Below are 21985 nucleotides of genomic sequence, written 5' to 3'. Positions count from 1 at the left end.
CTTTAAGAAAGGTTGGCAAAAAAGCTTGTAACAAAGAGGCTTGTAAATTGTAGGTGTATTGGCAAAAGACAGCGGTTATCAGGGGTCGTGAGGAGAGCATTCGCTTCCATGGAACAGGCAGCTTATTCTACAAAAGACATTGATAGAAAAAGTGGACTATAAAATCGCATGGTATCGATCTTAACTTAGTTTTTCCATGATGAATATGTTCTGAGAGATAAGCCTTTTCTTCTTCGGATATGAATCGATTATTGGTAGGGGAATTAGTTGCGAATACTGTCCATAATATTAACCAAAGGCAGCCAACTGCACCAAATATGTAGAATATTATGGGCCATCCAGGACCTAATGTACAAAGGTATGAGGAGATCATTGAGGTAAATCCAGCAGCGAGCTGAAAACAAGAAATATATATATATATATATATACACGGATCCACATGGCATAGTTCAACTGAGAAGAAAATGAAGCATTATTGCGAGAAATACCTGATTGCCGGAGGTGTACATCGCTGCAACTGTTGATTTTTCTGCCGGGGTGAACCATTTTCCAACAATTGTTGCGAAACAAGGAAAAATGAAACCCTGGAAAGCTCATATTGCTCATATTCAAAAAAACGAATCTTTTGTCATAATGTCAAAATGCAAATGCTAAATTGGATACCTCTCCGATACCCATGGTGATTCTGGATAAAAAATAGGCATAGTAAGACCATTTAGCCAGGAAAGGCGTTAATAATGTGATGATAACGTAATCCAAAGTGGCAACTTAAATAACAGATTGGTTTTGCACAAATTATAACCTATGGGGAACCCACCTATAACTATCATCTTTGGACCATACCTGTCCGCTAGTATACCAGCAAAAGAAATAGTTCCCAATGCACCATAAAATGTTGCTGAGAGGAGGAGGGACTGCATTGCTGGACTCCATAATAAATCGCCCTAAAATATAGATGTAGGATTCTCACAGTTGAAAACTCATTGTTCTTCATTGAAAACTGTGCTGGCTTCGAAGCAAATGTGGGGAACTAGCAGTATCCTCAATTAGAGAAGAGTGTGCAGATAACATTGTTATCAGCGACTTATCAGCTCATAATACATCAAATTCAATAAAAACAAATTATTCTGAAATGTGTATGCGTAGTAGAAGATTTGCAGGCTCCACGCCGGCAATTTTGCCGTCGGCGATAAATTTATTCCACAGGGTTGACGCGTTGGATCTCCAGAGGTTGTGCGCGCTAACACCTATCTACAGAGGGCGACAAGCTCCTAGAAGTTTTTCCGGTTCCTTTTTTGAATTTTCTCCCGTATAATCAGACATGAAAAGAGGGCTAATTAATCACAGCAAAGTTTTTTTCAATCAGTGTCATTGTTAATTTTATTGTTAGGGTGTTTCTAAGATTATAGCTTGCATAGATTGAGTTTTCATCCAACTCTTCGTGCAACTGCATTATGGGGAACGGTCAAGAGGCACCCGTATGATGTGCCGCCACATATCCAGGAGACTAATGAGCGTCGTTAATTGCACCGCACGTCTCCTGACAGCATCACGATCGCTACAGCAGCCTGGTTGATTCCTTGTGCTACATCTCACTGACGGTCGCCCACATCACCCCCCCTGCCCAATTCGTCTGCTGTTCTTACGAGGAGTTTTCTTCGCCGCGCTCGCAGCTCTTACGATGCGCTTACAGAATAGAATTAGAACTTTTAGAATTATCCTGTTTTGACTTGTTAGATGGAAACAAATCTCCTATGTCTGGAAATGCAAAAGATGCTTCAAAGAATTTCCCACTGATCGGTGTAATGCTACATATTTTTTTTTACTTTTTTTTCGCTTTCCAGGAACTTCTTTTTGCTTATCTAGCTGAGTAAAACCGCCATACAATGCTTAACGAGGCGCAAATTATGCCTCGCAGATATACATTGTACATGAAGGCAGATCTCGAAGATACAAAGGTCTCTGTCCGCCACTAAAACGCCTAACCTGTCATATTGATTTTATTTAGAGAGTAGATACAAATGAAGCGATGAAACGCTGTTGAAAGAAATTTGAAGAACCATACAAAGTTTTATTCTATAAAACGTGCAAGGAAGTCTTAAATTTTATTTGGCATGCGCTCCGTAAGCATTATATATACAATTTTGGAGAGGTGAAATGTATAAAGGAGTTTAAAGAATCTATTCAAAGTAATAAGGTCATAAAGTTGCTGGGCGTATAGTTGTTGCAGCCGAAAGTTGAACATAAATTCGTTGAATGACATCCTGACAAAGACATACTTATGCGCTGCGAGTTTATATAGAACAGTTTGGGAATGAAATGTGTGAAATTATGAGATGTATGAAAATACATGCGTTTTATTCTTTTCCCTGCAGCATCTTTTTGATATATCTTTTAATTGGAAAGGATCTAGTTGTTCTCCTTAATTCCCGATGATATGTGCTAAGTTTCCTATATTCGTATATCAGAACTTGCTGCGTCAATTCGTCTTACACTCCTCCCTCTTTTAAGTTCGCAGTATCCACTGCTTCATCGCGGTGCAAACGTCGCCAGCAGCGTTGATTAGGGAGCAACAAAGGTGCGGGGTAAAGATGATCGATGATGATATAGATGATGATCTTAGGGGTTCGAAGACGATGCCTAGCTGGTGGAGTGGCAGCCGTGATTACGCGGAGACGTGCTGCGCTGAAGGGAGGTCAGGAGCGGGCAGCCGATTTTCACGTGTACCTCTTGTCCCGCACCCCTGCATTATTATCGTTCGCTGCAGACGTTCGTCATGTAGGAGCATAGCGGAATCACAAAACCCCTCGTAAAAGAACTCTAACACTAGTCGATTCAAAACGGGATCAATCACAGTGCCGTTTGAAGCGGTGCGGTTAGGATCGAGGGAGTACTCTTGCTAGCACCATTCTTCTCCGCATTTCGCGAAGGTCCCACCTCGATTCCAACCGTTCTCTTGACCGCGCCGCTTACGCAATCGCACCGTGTTTAATGTCGCTTTGACCGGACTAGATGCATATACAACCCGGATAAAAATCCGATCTCTACACACCTAAGTCTTTCAGAAGACGTCCTGAAATCAAAGGGGACTTACAAAATAGGAAGAAAAGATTTCCTCAGTGCTAAGACTATGATGGATGAAATTCGTACACAATTACACGAAAAAATGAGATTTAAATCAAATCCATCCAGGTTAAGATCTTAGTGATTCTCTAAAAGCAAACCAAACGCCAAAACTGGTGTGGAAGGACTTTCATAAGACTAAATAGTGATAACTTATACTTATTACTTACTTACTCATTATACAGAAGAAAAATGAAAAGAGATGAAAAGGGTTTCGGAGAGTTTGTCGCGCTTAATGGGAACGAAACTTCAACGACTTCAACCACTTCAACGAGTACGCAACGCGTCACTCCAAACACAACACGTTTTACGCTGACTGCATATTTGATCAGAAGAGAAGATGAAAACGAGAAAAAATAAACAAAAACAAGAACCAAAGAGTTTTGATCACAATCTTACCGTATATCCAGCGTGAGCAGCAGTCTTGATATCCGTGTTTATCGCTCCACACTTCGGAGATGCGGTTGGTTCAGAAGTGCTGTTCGCTGGCGATTCAGTTGAAAACGCAGTCGAGTTTACCATACAGACGACTGCCATACTCAAATTCACTCTCATAGATACTGTGGCGTAGAGTCCTGGAAACCAAAAGATCCAAAATTTAAGAATGATGGCATAATGAAATATTAAAATTACCTGTCGTTAGTAGCATGCCGATCCATAGTCGCACAGATCTCGGTGAAAACAGCGGAAAATGAGGAAGTTTCGCCGTTTTTACATCATCTGAATTCTCCATAGATGACACTCCTAAAAATCGGGTACTCATAATCAATAAAGGGTCATGTTTTATCTCAACAAGAACATTTCTTGATTTCCTCTGGATCATATCCATCCACGATGGCAAAGATGTTAAACGACATCAATAGGGAACATATAGCTCGACAGCTAATACGCAGAGGTTCAATGATAAACAAGGGTATGAGATAATTTAAGGCATAACATGATTTTTAATCACTAATATTATCAGTAACGTTATCGATTTTTATCTTTGCTTAGAACAAACAACATCGTCACGGAGGTATGACATGTCAACATTTCTCCTCATAAGTTCACCTCTTTTTCGTTGTTGCAAATTTTGGTCGTTTTCTCTTTTAAGAAGCAATCCTGAGGAACGAATGATTATATAGTTGGGAACCGAAATGAAGTATATGTTTCTATTATGGATTTCTAATGTACAGAATAGTAACAACATGTCATTGATAAGAAACCATTCAAATTGCTCATTAAAGAAGTAGAAACACGTGTTGTGCAAAAATAGCTACAAGAAAAGGCGAAATAGCATCGGATTTTAGGATAGGACGAGCATAGTCAAAAGTTCCTCTATAGGGATAGTTTCTGTTGAGGGTAAAATTCCGAGTACACCGAACTAACACGATTAAGTGTGGCATTTGAATCGAATTTTTAACATAAACCAATTTCGGATGCACACACATCACAAGTTCATTTTTAATGCCACCACGGATTACGTCATTCAATCGGACCGTAAAAAATCAAATATGTACCGTTGGCAGTTGCTTCATCGCTGATCTCGAGCATTTCTTTCGTCTCCTCATGGTTGTCGTCGAGACTGGCGAAGTAATTTCGAGTCGACGTAGAAGACGTTTTTTGAGAAGATTCTGAGCCAACGAGTCCATTGAGCATCACCCTGAAGCTGAGTGAAAAGTAGAAGAAATTGATGAAAGATTGAATTGAAATGTGATACCGCGTATAAAGAGAGTGGATAAAGTGTGAAGGATAAATTGTCTGGCGTTAATCAATCCATTTCGGAAGCGTCACCACCGTCACTTCAATTCAGAATCATTTGAAGTTTACGAATGCAAATGTTACAAGAGCTGCCTAATGTCTTGAAGAGCTAGCCTACGTGTCAAGTGAGTGTTTTATACTCTTAGACAAGTCTAGCACCAATTTATCGACTCCGGAGAATGAAAAGGTTGGTTGGGACTGGGGCGGATTCGAACCTGTCATCGATCATGGAGCCACAACGGAAGCTCTTACCGACCGCACTACATTGGCCCGTATCAAAAAAATCAATTTCGAAAAAAACCAGCAATTGTTGCAGGTCTATCAAGAAAGTTAACCTCGAACAAGAATCAGCATGGAAAAAGAGAAATGTGTGATCTGCCCACTGTTTTCTACACGCATGCACTCATCGACAAAAAACAAGTGAGTCAAGTCTTAGGCTGAACTTTTCCCATATTATCCTTGTACACAAAAGTAACAGAGTCTAGTGATAGATTCCATTACAACTGACACTACGCACGTAGTGTGATCCTCCTCGTACTTACAAATGTCCTCAGATCTGCTGAGAAATGGCTAAAGTGCAAATTATCGCGCTCCATCGTCATACTCATCGCTGTCACGAAACGTAGGCACATTGGTGCTAAAGTAGTACCCATTTTCTCTTTAAAAAAAAATTGTGTGGATTCCATTACAACTGACACGTGAGGATTGTGAGGACCAGTAAGCGTATTTTGAGGTCAGTAAAGAGTGATTTCAGATGTAGAACAAGAATGGAACGCTGACATTTTTAAAGTTTAAGTCAGAATACAGTTCTTGTGGGGAGGATCCACGAAAGAATAGTCGAAATAGACGTGAAATTGCGTGGGTGTGGTAGATTCGCAGCAAAAGCTATCCTTTTTTTCGAATACGAAATTTGCACTGTGCTTCTCTTATAAACACTTGTTTTCGAAACTATTCGTAATCGATTTCCTGGAGCGGGAACCATTTACGAAGATTTCCGAGACTGTTGTTTGTGTGACTTGTGAATTTATTTCGAACAATTTCGAGAATTGTTCGAATTCCTTTTCGATATATCAGTGTTCAATGATCCAACTATCGACCAATTTAAGAAGATTAAATGTGGAAAAAGGTGACCCGGAAGTAGCTGTTTTGTCTGATTTCATTTTTTTTTCTCGAAAACCATCCATTGATTTAATGAATACGCTAGATGGATGCTATGTTCGTTTCTATAGTGTGAAAAAACACTAGAAATAGGCCCGGACAGCTTGACAACAAAAAACTAAAATTCGGACATCGGATTAGCCCCCTTCAAGTAGCTTTAAACGCGGAATACCTCATCTGAATCCCGTAAATGCTTAGAAATCCTGCAGTAATTGAGATGTTCGTTCATGAATGCTTATTGGTACAGAAAGAATGTGAAGTGTATGATGAAAAAAATACGGATAGGAAATGTATATGAAACCGAAAGAAAGGGGAAGGATAAACTGGGAATATATTTGTACCCAATGCTAACAATCTCACATTGATCCGAATTGTTTTATACCCCTGAGTGTCATGATTTAACAAATGAGGTGACAAAAGGTTAGCAGATGGCAAAGATATACCTAGATTTAAAAAAAATATTGGTACTAATATCAAGTGGGAGTGAATGTAAAAGAGAGGAAAAGATGGCAAGAAATATATTAACAACAAAAAATAATAAGAAAAACTACTTTATGATAAGAAAAATGCTAAGATGCAATCTAATTTGGCGACGCTACGTCTGAGAGCAACGAGCTTGGATTGTCAATAAGGCGAGAGCTAATCGATAAATGCATTTGTCCGGCAGCTTTGCTGCCGGAATGTACCTCAATCAACAACGAGGTCAATTCTATTCAGCAGTGCTTCTACAATCCCAGTGAGGAGATGATCTATAGCCCATAGTAGTGCAAAACGTAAAAAGAAGCTTTTGAATTGAGGCAGAATTTTTAAAGGAGGGAGGCTACAACAAGCGGCTCCTATCAAAACGCTAGGAATAGGTAGTTACTTTGTCGTCAGGATTCTTCGGATAATGTTGGTGTTTCTGTGAGCATGTATCAACTAATTATGCAGTTAGAAGATATCCCTGGATATTTTTCCTTAGAAACTTCGTTGCATTCAGCTGGAAACGATTCGATTGGTGTAACTGCGTAAGCGAATGACGCGGTGGAACCCTGCTTGGGATTTACACTCCGAGTGAAGTTTCGGAGGACCTCACCGAAAGCGGAACTGCTTGTGCAATCACACAACAAGTCAGCTCGTCTAAACGCCACTCAATACTTCATGGTAACCCGGTTTTTTTTCGATCGAGTAATATCACCAAAACAAGTAAAAAGTAAATTTTATCACTTTTTAAAATAATATAAAACTGTGCCAGAATCCTGAGACAGATTGCGAGTAGATTTATTATGAACAGACAATATTAAACGTCATAACTTGTGATTAATTAGTGGAGGGATCACCAAAATCTGCCTTAGCCAGACCCTTACTCTTGTTAGCCATCTTTAGAATCACGAAGAGGTCTGTAGACGTTCAACCGATGATCTCATATGATTTATTTCTTACCAGTTCTCGTGCGTTATCAGCTTCTTCTTCTCTTTGGCTTAGCATGCAGTACATGTAGTCGGGTCATAATGACATGAAGCACGGTGCATAATGACATTTGCGTAAGTGGTTGCGTTCGAAGCGGCGCGGTGAAGAGAGCGGTTGGAATCGAGGTGGGACCATCGCGAAATGCAGCAATGAACGGTGGTAGGAGGGGTCCTCACTCGACCCTAACCGCTACGCTCCACCGCACCGGTTCAAGCGCACGCAACTGCACCGTGCTTCATGTGATATTGACTTTACTATAGTAGGGTCAAAACGACATGAAGCACGTACGCAGTTGCGTTCGCGGCTTCTCTCGAGCCGCCTCGGTGGAGCGTAGCGGCTAGTAGCGTGGTGAAAATCCTGCTGACACTACCCATCCCTGCAGTTTCTGACGGTCCCACCTCGGTTCCAACTGCTGCCTCCACCGCGCTGTTTCGAGGGCGTACGCAAATGCACCGCAACTACACTCGTGATTCATGTCGTTTTGACCCGACTATACATATATGTGGTAGCTGCAATAATATCTACTACTTCTTTTACAAACTTTTAACATCTATTTGAATCGAATGGAAAGAAAACTATTGCACGACCAACAAAAAGGCTGCTTCTGACATACATTTGTGCGCATCAAATTCGTTTGTATTTCGCATTAATCTTAGTGGGACCACGGCGAATTGCAGAGATGGGTGGCGGTAGCGAGGATCCTTAGGCTGCCCGCAGAGTTCGGAGCCGCGCGGGCGCGCGGTTTGACGGCTCTGCGGTTTTAACGGTTATTGAGCGCGCTGTTGTGAGTAGTCAACAACCACCAAAATCGCAAAAATCGCGTGCCTGCGCTGATTTGAACTCTGCGGGCATCCTTACGGAATCCAACCCCTACGCTTCACCGCTCCGTTTCGAGTGTCCGCGCTCCATGCCGTTTTATACTAAACTAACTATACTCAAGATTATTTTTCCTAGGTTGAACCATGTTACTAACTTGATAGCTCCTGGACATCTTAATCTGGTCGAAGAGAAAACGCAAACAGATATAAATGCAAAAACGGAGAAAATGCCGAAAATAATAAATGTTAAAAACAGTTAATAAATGGCATAAGCTCGTACAGTTGTCTGGATTTGTTTGACCCTGACGACCTTGATGCTAATTTGATTTTAGCGTGAAGGTTGTCAGGGAGACAGAAAGCAGAGAAAGAGAGAAGAGAGAGAGTAAGTAAGTATGGAGAAAGATGGTGAAAGGGGTCTATTGTCGTATCGCGGTCGCCCGGTTGAACAAAAAAAAAATGCCGACTATAAGTGGTTGCACTAAGGTGACTATTTTTCATCAGTTTTGTTGGAGAAAACTACAGATTTTTAGGTTTTTTTTCTAGTTTTTTTTTTAACGGGACATCATTTTTATGAATAATGTCCACATAGTTATTCAGTCTAATGAAAACGACAGACTAAAGGTTGAGTGTGGCATTGAGCGTTTGGAAGGTTGTTTCTGGATCAAGTATGAAGTTGTGACCTTTGCCCAGCTCAGTCTTTCTTCGGTATCCAGACAATGTACGTGGATTGGATTATTAATTTAATTACAAAAAATGTAGACGGACAATGAAATCTGAATAAAATAAATTGTGAAAATTTATCAACAACTTGAAGTAGACGTTAAATTTGACATCGTTCTCAGTGCGATAACTGTCAGATCTGAGTAGAACCGCCGTGAAATAACACAGTAACATGGCAATGCATTTGAGCATTCATCGTTCAAATAAATACACACGCACAACACTACAAAAAAAGAGCTATAAATACATTTTTGAATAAATTTTGCTGGAAATTAGCATGGTGAAGCGTTTAGTAGCGCTTTTATTCGATCTTGAGCATCACCATCCGCCCAAAAGGCATCTTCATCGTCATGCATGCAATAAGCGCCGGATTCGTGGAAACCTGGAGGACATTGGGAGACTGAAATCAAATATTTAGTTGATCATCTCGTGTACATAGCTCGTGTGTTATTGGGAATTAGTCGCAAAATTCTATTGGGTGGTGTTTCCGAGGAATCCTCGAGAGTGCAATTTGACAATATATACGAGGTTAACTCACAACATCGGCCAAAAAGCAGCTGACCATCACGGCATTGACACTGCGCGACATTTTTGTCGCTTTTCTTCTTTTCACAATACGTATTCGGACAACGTGATGTGCACTCATCGTCCGTTGTGCATCCGTACTCACCTGGCCAAAGCTTCCTGAAATTTGGTGTAATGATGAGAAGAAGTGCAACAATACACTCAGCAAACGATCTTTAAACCGACATTCTGCATTCTCCATTGATGCACTTTTCATTAGGGAGACATGTGCTGTCTGGATCGAAGTTCACATCCGTCGCATTTACAACACATCGTCGTTCGGTGGCTACATTGAAGAAAACTGAAAAAAGATCCCTAGATAAATCCTGGAAATCATCTTTAATCACATGAAATTACAAGGATATTTCGTATAAGTTTAAATTCTCACGTGGAGCATCAGTGATATTCCCGACAGGTGCAATAATTGGCTTTCTTCGAGCTGTAGACAAGAGTACAGTACAGGGTGATCCGTACTGGTCGCATCCGTTCCTGGCCAGAGTCAGGACTTTTGCTGGCATCTGGAGGCAACTTGCTCCGTTTGATGCTGCACCATTCACGCACACACAAACTCCTTGAGCGCACTGAGCACATGTCGTGGAGTATCCATTGCACTGCGTTGAAGCCTGACATCGAGAGCCAGGGATCTGATTGAACAAGGACACGGCTGAAATTGATTCTTCTAAACCATGTCAAGGTGAACTAAGTTCTCTGGATTGCTTACCTTTGGCACAACACGTTCCCATTGTGCACGTTGCACCCGATGGGCAAGCACTATTGGGAGAACATTGGCAGATTGCGTTCGTTTGTGCTGGGCACACTGGTTCCATCGATAGAAGGCAACATCCTCCTGTAGTGATTGATAAGGAACTCGTATACGAATTGAAAAAAACCTCAACAACTCACCGAGAGGAGTACATCCAAATCCTGGAGGGCATTCAGCTCCTCTACTGCACCGTTGAATAGCTCGGCCTCCATTTGGGCAAAGTGGAGGCGGTTCTTGGCAACAACCTCTTCCTGAAATTTATGCTTTCCGCGCAGAATAACGGTGAATGGAACAGATCGCCTACACATTCACCTCTTTGCGCATCAACATTGTTGAATTTGTAATGCTGAGGTAAAATAAATTTTTGTGGATGTACTGGATATGGGTAAGAATTTCCGTGAAATTTTCGAGGATTTTGACATAGAGATATGATGTAGGATATTCCTTTGAAATTTAAAACTGTCCAACCTTCACATACAAATCCCATTGGGCAGCTGTTACCCATACCACATACCGAGGCAGCGATTAATCCTGCCGAACACGTAGGCATCGCGCAGCATACTCCATTCTCGCATTGCTGGAAGAATCAAGCAGTCACTTCGTTTTGCAAGGAAACCTCCACTTTTATTAATTTACATGACCACGAGGACATCCAATTCCTCTTTGACATCGTTGTGTCGCTTGAAGCCCGGAGGGACAACGAGGCAACGGACAACATCCACCTCCGACGCACTCATTGCCAACGGAGCAAGAACGGGTGCCACACATTGTGAGCGCGAGACCTCCTAGTAAGGAATAAAGTGACTTGGAGATACAAATATCAATACAATTTCCAGCTAGGTACCTGCGGGGCACTGCGGCAGCGGACAGCATCCTCCGTTCACACATGAGTGACCAAATGGACAACAATTTGCACAACCATTGGAGCACCTTAACAGAAAGATTGGGAAAAAAAAGTAAAAGTGCTTAAAAGTAGACGTCTGGTAGGATGAGTTTGCATCTAAGTCACACAATTTCTTCCAGCAGTTAAATTTTGCGAGCCAAGGTCGAGTGAGGTGGACATTGGTCTCCTTTTACCTCTTCTAGTGAGCTACTAGAAAAAGTGGGAGGAGGCCATTGTTCCGATTTGTTTTTTCTTTGCAAGTTCTCAAATTGATGAAGATTCTTCAAAAGCTGTGTACACCTTCGAATGGACACGTGGTTGTTGGGGCACGTCGGAAGGGGACAGCATGCCCCGTTAGCGCACTCGACACCCACACGACCGCAGTCCAGTGATCGTGTACAAACACCTGGAAATACGCAATTGCGGATAGTACACGAAGTACTGCTCTAGCTGATAAGAAAGGATCGGTGCAGCTTCGCTCACCTAATGAGATTATTCCGTTTGGACAACGAGGTAAAGGACAGCAAAGCCCTTCCAGACATAAATGTCCCAAAGCGCAAATCATATTGTTGTTTCCACAACGCATTTGGGCCTAAAATGTATAGACGAGGATCCATGTATGATAGAAAGATCAATCCGTACACTTTCAACGGGATGTCGTGTGCATGATTGTTAGGAGTAAGTGTATTATACAAGATGAACATCAGTTAAACTTTCTTACTTGTACCCCTGTGGGACAGAATGGCATCGGACAACATCCTCCATTCGAGCATTCCATACGTGGCCCACATTCCTGGAAAGGGCTCGTTAGCTTTCCATCTCACTGTAGGTGATGTTATCCAAAAAATCCTTCGAGCAAACACGCACTGCATCAATAGAACATGTCCGTTGCGACTGCTGACCGTTCGCGCAGACCGGAAGCTTCACCGTTTCCTGGCAACAACAACCGCCTGGCGTGTAGCATGATCCACCTCCTGAGCAAGCGCCGGAGGAACAGAAACCAAGAGCAGTCTGAACATTGATTGACATACTCACATTTGCATGGATTTTCTGGCTACTACTGACACTGAGCACGGAGAAGATAGCAAAGTCCAAGGAGAACCTTAAAAAAACGTACTTGACCAACTGGACAACTCATAGGGCAGCACGAGCCTTGATAGCAGCTATAACCATCAGGACAACCGCGGGAGCATGACTGTAGGGCAGGTGAACCGTCTGGAAGATGTTCAGCCTTTGGAGATGGCTAGGGACATGCCAAAGAGGGAAATTGTCAGCGAGAGGCACGAACTTGGACACAATTGTACCACGTTGAAAGTCAAATCAGGTGGAGACTTAGTTGCGAACGGGCAACAAGCGTTTATAGCTGGGCTGCAGGATGTCCCTGTAGGGCATGAGCCGCAGGATCCAAGAGGTGGAGAGAAAGAGCCGGGACAGAGAGCTGAAAAAAACATGGTGCAAATAATTGTTGTTTATATAATATGTGCAATCACAAAAAATTGCCATACTTATCTGGATGGCTTCTTTTGGCTGATTCACTGGTACTGGGCAACATCCTAATCCTTGGACGCAGGCGGAATCTAAATTCGAATGGCTCTGTCTGATCCAACTAAATCTATCGCAGTGATGTTGCATGGATATAAAGTTTGTTGTAGAACTCTTCGGCATGCAACAACACTGTAATTCCTCCCTCCTCCTTCCTCTCTCAAGTTCCTCAAGAGTGGCACAAATTCACACCACCTTTTCGAGAGATAAATCAACGAAACAGAACTAACACTGAGGACATGGTTCGGTGCATGGTCCTAACGGAGGTACATAGGAGCCAGGGCATACTAAACAGATTTAATTAATAACTGAATAGTCGGAGGAGGTTCAGCATAAACCCACATGGTGCTTGATGTTGGATGAAGTTGTCGATGACATCCTTTTGCTGGCAGCAAACGTTCTGCAGAATTGAAAATTCGAGAGGTTTGGGTAGTCTCATTACCAGTTAGAACTTTACTTTGTTACAAGTGCTTGTTCCAGGACATTGAGTGGCACCAGCCGTTTTTGCACAGTTGCACACAGGTTCTCGCTGCGAACCACAAGCAGAAGATTGGACTGACATGGATACACAGATAGAAGATGGCTTCGAGAATACAGTGTTCGGGGCACATGCCATACGTGTCCACTCCCCGCAAGGGATCCTTTAATGTCTTCGTGTGAGAATTATCTTGGATAAGAAATGTACATACAACACAGTAACTCCACTACTCACCCTGCCGATTGAGGGCTGCACTGAACAAAGTAGGCATTGCTTTTTGGATCTGGGTGGAGGGCAGCTTCCTTCCAGTCACACGGAGACCCAATGGTTGGAATTGACACGGCACCTAGAAATTTTGCTACTACCTAAGCATTTCTCACGCTGATGAAAACGTACCACTGCAGGGTGCTTGACATCCGGTACTTGCTGGATTCTTTGCGCAGGCGGCTTGTTGGCGACGCATCGTCTTCCGCTCTATGCATTTCTGGCGTGATACATCGAAATCGAAGTTTTCCGGGCAGTCTCTGAGGTTCCATACTCCCAGATATTTGTCTGTGAGGTTATACTCGACGACCTTGAAAAAAGAAACAGCGTTGGAATACGAAAAAATAAATACTTTTTTTGAGAGTAACTTCTGAAAAAGCATCTAAATGACTCAGTTGCAACGTGAAGGAAATGGCTCATTATCTGGCTCATTGACTCTCGAGATTATCCGAAATTATTGGAAATCGAATGAAACGCGAAACGGATAATACCTCTTCACGAGCTAAGGGTGCACATTCGTAAAATTGGCTGGAATTTTCTGCTGTACGGTAAAGCTCGACTGTCATACACATTCGCCCAGACAAAGAATTCGCATCGCAAACTGAAAAATAGCAGAAAATGACAGTGGAAGGAAATTCGGCGTTCGTTAAGACCCTATTTCAATTTTTCCTCCCATACTCAAGAGCGTAGAAGGAACTTCTTTGAGATTCGAGGCCACGACGAACCAGACAGCACAAACAAAGGAGCTTTTTCGGAGGAGCATCGTGTACGCATGATATTAGCGACAGGCTCTCAAGCCACAATGACCAGGGTGATCACCATTTCCAAAACAGGACCACACAAAAGCGAACAAATACTGAAGGAGACTAATCTGAAGAATTTTCGTGGAAGACCGTAGAAAACTAAATTTTTATTGATCCATGAAAGCACAAAGTCTTATAGTGATATGTTATTTGTATATTGCTACATAAATTCGAATTCGAAAGGATAATGTCCAAAGGAATAGCACAGTCTTTTCCATAAATGTTCTTTTTGAGCTTTTTCAATATTTCGTCGCCGCTTTGTTGTCAATTTTTTAAGATGAAAATGCTGATGACAGAGTGAATGGATTGCTCATCCCTGATTCAAACTCAACTCCGAGTGATTCAAATGTATAAGAAACTAATATGATGAGGAATAATGAGGAGGTTATTCACCCTCATTGTAAATATTTTATATAAATTTACAGTATAATCATAAAATGTGCGTGTACAAACGATGCAAGGACATTATATCTATGTAACATAAAATGGAAAATTCGTTTTTCAGTAAGACGAACTGCTGAAATCCGTAAAAAGTGAGTCAGTCTTTGGATCCGTCGAAAATATACTAAAGAAATGCTTAGAGTGAAACATATATTGAACATCTAGAAAAATGGGAAAGGCGATTTTTGAGAAAGTTGAGAAAAACTTCCAAAAATTGCAGGAAACAAATGGAAAGTTGAAATGGAAACATTAAGACTGTGAAAATGCAGGCATAATGACAAAATTTAGGGTCATATTCAAGGACGAATAGGACAACACATTTCTTCTTCGAAGTTGCGTCTAAACAGCAGATTGCGAATAGATTTTTTTTTCAAAATCCTCGCTCTCATTTGAGTGTCGGAGGTCCGTGATAATATGGAGTCTCAGCGCTTAATTCGTGACTCAAATATATTTATTCTAGCTTTTCTGAGGAATGGACCACATGTCTGCAACGAACTGCTGGTTCCTTTTCTTTCTCAAAGAATTGCAAGAACATGTCGAACCGAAGGCGAATGCATGAAAAGGATATCATACAAAATGTTAGAGAGGCGCAGAGGACAAGAAGAGGTTCCTATCATACCTCACAACGCGGAATTCATGAGGAAGACGAAAATATTAAGAAAAACATTCCATGTTGCACAAATTAAGGAGTTCAATTTTGAAGAAAACATTCTCATGACAACGTAGGATTGAAGGAAATCGCAATTTTACTAACCTGCCAAAAGCAGCGGCAATAAAGCATAGATCCAGATCATCGCCAGTGCTCCAGGATTGACTGAGTTCTTTCTACGGTTTCACCCGAACACAACCCGCTCAGCTTAAATACCGCCCTGAGGAGCGGCTGACGGTACACGGAAAACCGGCTCGGTCTAGCGGATGCGTCATACGGCTCCGGAACGAATCCGGAACACGAAAACTCCAGTATGTGCGTCATTGTTGAAATTTGAGATATTGTGAGTACGTTGAGAGTAGTGTGGCTCTAAATGGGTTGTTCGAGCATGGTTAACGTTTCAGGTTGGGAACGTTATCCGGTATGTGCTAGCTGGTAGGAAAAAGGATATTTTTGTGATTCGGGTACCTAGTGTCCTGGTATCGTATCATTTGTAGGTTTCCCCGACAGTTAGTTATCCAATTTAATTGTCAGTATTTGCTCATCTTTGACATCACGGATACAATTGTATACAGAGAAAGAAGAGTTATAGAGCATTTACTCCGGTTAATACTAAATTTCGGATCTTTTCGTTAAGACTGTTAAGATAAAGATTAACGAAGAATGTTGAGGAATAGTTCTCAGTCCATTTCAGAGACAGATTTCAATCCTGAGACAAGAAAAGGTTTTCTACACAAGCTATTGTATTTTCCTAGCTGTTTTCATTCAAATATTTTTCGCCCTTGGATTTCTGCGGTTTGCTGATATTGCTGTCTATGTCTGCATATTTGTTGCGGCAAGTCAAAAATTACCGACTTTTCAAAAGAACAGAAACAGTCATTATGAAGTGCGCTTCATTTTACTAACTTTTTGTAGATCATGGTCACATTGTTGATCTACCTAATGACTTTCGGCAGTTCTATGTGTCAGTGAATCGATAAAATGGTGACGGCCACCCATTTGCACTAGTGCCGTAGTCCAGGATTCACTTCTTTTCTTTTCTTCTTCAGGTTAATAGATGTGCAGTTTATTTGCTACAGTTAATTGTTATTTGATTGCTTAGAACAACAATTGTTCCTGTGTAAATACAAATGGGTCTGAGTGTCTGCGTTTCCCCGCATTCCTTCTTCTATTCGAGTATAATTGGTTCAAGACTGACAAATTTTGGTTGTACACAATAGGATCGCCACTGAGACCGCATTTTGATCAATGAGGATTTTGTGAGTTCTCATCTCGTATGAATTCTTTGAACAACCATTACTAGTAGAACAAAAACTGATATATAAATATAAATATGAATGAATAAGCATATATATCGTATTTGTATTTGAAGATTTCTCTTAGAGAATGCATTGAAGTGTATTTCACATTTCCAGCTCTACGATGCGGAAAGCGTATTCAGAAAAAAGCAAAACACAAAACACAAGGACAGAAACACAACAAATGATTCAGGAAAGTCCATGGCTTGGGCTCCAATGTTCAGTAAGTCATTTCAAAATTTTGAAATTTAACACAATCCCTATCTTTAAAGCTGAGCCACGATCCAATGGTATAGCTACGTTTTTTTTTGTTTTGATTATACATGAGTATATATATGTGGAAATCGCAAAGTTGGAAACAGTAATTTTGTTGAGTTAACGTCAATATTTATTTTATACTGGCTTCATTTTCTGGATTCCCTCCGGCTGAATAGTTCCAATATGACAGTAGTTATTCAGTTGGCTTCATTGTTGTATAGCTTCATATATGGAACACGGTCGCTGTCGCAGCCGTTTCTACAGTGCATTTGAAATGCACAGTTTTCTACGGTTCAGTTTCTAGGTTCATGCAGTTTCCTGGGATTTTCTTTGTGCCATTCAAATATTTTAGAGAATTTGCTAGTATATTTAATGCATTTAGTGGAGTTCTTTTCGTCGAGAACTTTGACAAAAACTACTTTTTTCCGGTGATTCTTACTTTAGTGAGTACTGCTGTTTTGTGTTAAGTGTCTAACTTTCTCAGTAAAAGTAAGTACAGTGTGGTCCACCGCTCAAATTTTCATTACCAACTGAAACGGGGGACTGTTAATACATAGAACCTCATTTCAGGATTTAAGCATTAGATGGATCTTGCAAATGAGACATTTAAGCTGTCAGACCTCCAAAAGACTTCTTCAGCAGAAAATTTGGATTCACTTAAAACTTGGAAAGTGTTTGAGTAAAGATTTTAGTGCTAACTCTGATCTCCTCAATTATTTCTGGGTTGCATTCTACAAGAATTAGAACATTTTTCACAAACTCGGAATCTCTTGCAACTTTGTGATATCGTTCTTATTTCTATCTTCAAAAATATGATGGATTTTCATGTATGGAGCGAATGTTTGACTCATTTTCTTGTTATTGGAGTGCTGCTACTGAGACGACGACGACGAAAAGACGTTTTTTTTTGTGGAAGAAAAGAGAGATAGATCTTGCTGAGAAGTTTCCTTCGCATGGGGCAAAGTGAAGTAAAGTGATTTATTAGATTATTAGATTATTAGATTCTACAACATTTCCTACAGAAGTGATTCATTCGTTTTAGCTTGAGTGTGAGATAAGAATTTGAAATTTTATTTTGCACTTTGATGAAGTTCCCCTCAGATAGTAACCGACTGGACGATTCCCAGTAATTCTTGCACCGTTTCTAGGAATGTTGTGCTCGCTTTTCCGACGTTTATTGTGCGAAACGATCGTGTTCTCAGTGTGGGTAATGTCGAGCCTTCGCCAATACTCAACCGGCGCCTTGGCAACCGCATTGTTACCATTGCTGCCGATTTCATTTATGTCTGAGACGTTTTACCTTGAATGTCCGTTTTTTTATCTACCCACATACTACGTTTCGTGGCTGTGAAAAAAGTCCTTTGAGACTTTTTTGAATTTCCTCATAGTTCGTAGTGAACACTCTACTAAAAAAAAATAAGTGGACCGGGGAACTAGCTCAGAAGAAATTGCTGAAAAACATGGGATTTCAACTGTTCCGATCTTGATTGAGTGCGAACCAGTTGCAAAATTTCATTTTAAAGTATCTAAAAAACACGAATTAACTAGTATGGTTCCTGTTCGCCCTTTTTGGCTTGTTGGTTGAAATTCTTTGATTTTATTTTTTAATTAATTATAACTAAATACGGTTGTCTTTAATTTTTGAGAGATCCGTCAATGAAAAGAGAGGAATATTTAATGGTTTTTAAATATGAGTGTCTTCGATGTAGGGAGCTGGTCGCTGTAAAATAATTGAATATAAAAACGAGCTTAAGATCTCGAAAAGCCAATTTTTTTAAATCAGAAAATACCTTACTCTCCCCAGATTTTATGATCTAAAACCATCTTCTTATTTTATTTGTGCTAATAACTTTTTAATAAATAAGAATTAATGGATTTAATAAATTAGTAAAGCAAATTTTTCAAACAAACGAATGAATATTTTCTTGAAATATGCGGTTATTAGCATCAGTCTCTTCCCACAATATTGACAAATTTCACTGCAGATCGCAACCTAAAACTCCTAGACTGACTTGTCAATCTTTAACATTTTATTTGGAGCAAAACGTGAAACTCCTTTTCCTGACGTGAATCTCCTTCTTGTTAATGTAATTTTTTTGTATATTTCATGAGTTTCTGCTTTTGTGCTCCCACAAAGTGGGCATAAGCATCCGGTATACGAGTTGCTCGAGAACTTTTTAAGATATCTGCGTAGGAAATAGTTTGCTGTTTTTAAGGGCTTGCAGTACAAGTGCAAGTTCTGCTCGCAAACTAGGGTAGTGAAAGCTTTTCACACAGATTGATAGCCACATTCTTGTGGAAATCTAACCGAATTTCCTTCCAGTTCTTATATGAAACTGCATTTTTTTACAGATGTTGAAAGAATTTGTCAGTTCATATTCTCGAAAATCTTCTCTCAGACGTTTATCAGACATCGAATATCTGTAAAGTTTTGCTCTGACACTGGAATGATCGCATTCTGAACATTATCCTATAAAGCGCTCTCAACAAAGGCTGAGTTGAACTGACGGCAGATGGCTCACATCAAGAATGCGTGGTTTCGACTGGTTCTGAATGTTTTTCAAATCCATCACGCTCAGAGAGTGTGGTTAGACAGGAGACGTAGAGCAGAAGCAGCTGCCATAGATGAATGGTTTAGAAAGCGACCACCCGGGAAAGCGCTGCTTCACAATCTGTTAGTGGATCACATCACAAAAGCAGCATTTCATCAGTCAGCATTTCGCCTGTTTTGAACTGCTTTGAACACGTGACTACTGTTTACTATTTATTATTTCGAACAGCGAATAAAAAATGTTGAAATATAAGCGCGTCTGGGAATATTGTTTGGGATAACTCATGATTAGGCCCGGACACATCCCTAAAACATTCCCGAAAGATTCCTCGGAGCAATTCGTAGCCTTGACAGACATATTTTTCGTTTAGCTTTGCAGTAATTTACTGTATTTGACGTTCCATCAACAACACATAAATTGACACTCCCCTCAACACTCCCATTGAGATATACTCATTTGTAATGAAGAGCTATGTATGGCATATTCACAATTTGTGAGGTAATCACAGCTTCACTGATTGCGCTCATTATAATTCCCCGACGTGTAAATATAGTAGAAATAAGGCGGTCTTCAGCCTCACTGTTCTGTAGCGAATGCAGTTGTTTTCTCATTTTCTTCATTCAGATTTCTTCCAGACTAATTTAACATCGAACGGAGTTCCGTCCACTTTGTAATGATACTCACTTTGTTCACAAATTTAGTTCCTTTAATTTCGTACCTGTGGATTTGCTTGGCCGCTTATGGATGTGCATTTGTTAATGCCACGTTTTATTTGTCAAATAGAATTGTATTACATGTTTTGTCCACAACTAATTGCGTTATTTGCATATGTGTCTCCATATCCTTAATAGATTTTAATGTTTTTGTTGAGATTCTACCTCCTGTTATCAGACTTGCCTCTTTCTAACCTATTTCTCCATTAGTATATCGGAACAACCTAGCTTTCCACTGCAGTATGCACGGGTTAAGCTTAAATGAAAACTTTATCCAGAGCTTGCGAGCGTTCCTTGAAGTGAATTTAAATTTTAATGTTTGCGCCAGATTAACCACAATCCAGTTGAGCTCGTTTGCAGTGTTTTTCGTCAATCAAAGTTCCCAACTATAATTTTTGCAAAAAAAAAACCTTTATTATTAAAGAAAAGGACTGGATTGCCCCTGTTTTTACTATTGGGCATCCTTGTCATTAGACGGTGTGTTCGAGTTAATTTTGGCTATTATGTGGGCAGAGCAAGGAGAATGTTCGCCTCCATTTTCGTTTTATTGACTTAATAACACGTGCATCCTTATGTCCTATGCTCGATATATGTGAAAGACGTTCTATGGTGCTGAATTTCTAGAAGAATTGGGATTCTAGGAAATTCGTGGATCTATAAATGCTTGGATGCATTTTTGAAGCATTGAAGTTTCGAGAAAAACATAAAATATGATACTATTTCTCCATGTTTTGCCGTTTATGTAAATAGGTCGAGTGAGGTGCTTCTGCTGAATTTCCCCTTAAGCCACTTATAGGAAGATTGGACTATGGATTATTAAATAGCAAGAATTTGTCGTGTCGTCAAATCTTTTACAGGTAAGGCAGTTTATATATTATCCTGATCCCTCGGTATTGCCATGAATTATAGAATCTCACTGTCATTTCCGATCTGCCACGAGCTTTTCTTCTGAAATTTCAAAGTATTCTTGTCCGTTTGCCTTTGTTTCTCCGGGAAACTTCATTTCAATTTCAAATATGCGGGGAATTCTCTCCCATGTCGTCTTGGCAGGCCATCATTCATTTAAATGTTACGTAAAATGCGAATTTGAAAAAATCGCTAAAAAGCGAGTCATCAACAAGTAGAATATCAGTTTATAGTTTATTCTTCTTTTAGAAATCCACAGTAAAACGGCTTGAAGTATCTCGTTCACTTCCATTTTGCTGTCGTAACTCCCTTAGCTTTTAACGTCTCTTCGTTTTGAGAATCAATTGAGTCAAAAAGGAGAGTAAGAATTTCTTTAGATTGATCTATGCGACGTAAATAAATATATAAATAAATTGTTAGTTCAGGCTCAGTTTACAAGATACTAGTTTAGATCACAGAAATAAATTACTAGTTAAACAAGAACAGTGTCACGTAGAGCATGTGGATTTTGTAGTATGTTTTTAGTTTTTTCAAAAACTTGTATCAACGCATAAGTATTATTCCATTTCGTATTAGCATACAAAAACATTCAAGGTTTTTTTTTGCAGTGAGTTCGTTCTGCACTGATGCGTCACTAAGTGATGCGAAAGGTTTCAGATAAAAGGAGATGACATATGTAATGTATTTTTCTGGTAAAATCTTCCCGACATGATAATGATAATCTGAGACGTAAGAATTGGGTTTCTCTGCTGTGTTCTCGTCGATTTCAACCATGTTTGTCACACGCCGACTGAGCGTGACTTGAATGGAATTGTAAATTGTGCATTTTCCTGGATTCACATACGTTCAATTAAGTACTGCCA

The 21985-nt window shown here is 40.3% G+C and overlaps 3 protein-coding genes across 4 annotated transcripts; 1 reads left to right on the top strand and 2 right to left on the bottom strand.

Annotated features, from left to right (window-relative positions):
* Positions 1–78: 78 nt before the first annotated feature.
* Positions 79–4761, bottom strand: RB195_026017 (uncharacterized protein; the record flags this gene model as incomplete). The annotated part of the gene is made up of 8 exons (XM_064214379.1): positions 79–127; positions 186–394; positions 489–584; positions 664–767; positions 818–944; positions 3523–3698; positions 3757–3867; positions 4623–4761. 8 exons carry the CDS (start codon positions 4759–4761, stop codon positions 79–81), a joined length of 1011 nt encoding a protein of 336 aa, XP_064070260.1.
* Positions 4762–9280: 4519 nt separating this feature from the next.
* Positions 9281–15540, bottom strand: RB195_026016 (uncharacterized protein; the record flags this gene model as incomplete). Of its 2 annotated transcripts, XM_064214377.1 has the most annotated exons (24): positions 9281–9408; positions 9547–9692; positions 9759–9873; positions 9961–10236; positions 10294–10419; positions 10476–10586; positions 10648–10710; positions 10804–10912; positions 10972–11120; positions 11180–11265; positions 11519–11624; positions 11702–11810; positions 11940–12011; positions 12086–12229; positions 12336–12433; positions 12507–12656; positions 12724–12795; positions 12991–13047; positions 13103–13160; positions 13218–13401; positions 13473–13584; positions 13635–13812; positions 13994–14103; positions 15501–15540. In XM_064214377.1, the coding sequence occupies 24 exons, from the start codon at positions 15538–15540 to the stop codon at positions 9281–9283; spliced, it is 2799 nt and encodes a 932-aa protein (XP_064070258.1). The 2 variants fall into 2 exon arrangements, with proteins under 2 accessions (XP_064070258.1, XP_064070259.1); XM_064214378.1 differs by lacking the exons at positions 10648–10710; positions 10804–10912; positions 10972–11120; ... (2 more) ...; positions 11702–11810; positions 15501–15540 and having other exon boundaries at positions 9961–10061; positions 10142–10236; positions 11946–12011; ... (1 more) ...; positions 12523–12656; positions 13994–14068.
* Positions 15541–15768: 228 nt separating this feature from the next.
* On the top strand, positions 15769–18302 carry RB195_026015 (uncharacterized protein; the record flags this gene model as incomplete). The annotated part of the gene is made up of 3 exons (XM_064214376.1): positions 15769–15816; positions 16811–16916; positions 18100–18302. The coding sequence occupies 3 exons, from the start codon at positions 15769–15771 to the stop codon at positions 18300–18302; spliced, it is 357 nt and encodes a 118-aa protein (XP_064070257.1).
* Positions 18303–21985: the final 3683 nt, after the last annotated feature.

This window comes from Necator americanus, chromosome X, assembly GCF_031761385.1.
Source record: "Necator americanus strain Aroian chromosome X, whole genome shotgun sequence".
NCBI classification, from domain to species: Eukaryota; Metazoa; Nematoda; class Chromadorea; order Rhabditida; family Ancylostomatidae; genus Necator; species Necator americanus.
Note: the sequence above shows the minus strand (reverse complement) of the source record. Positions and strands in the feature narration are given on the sequence as shown.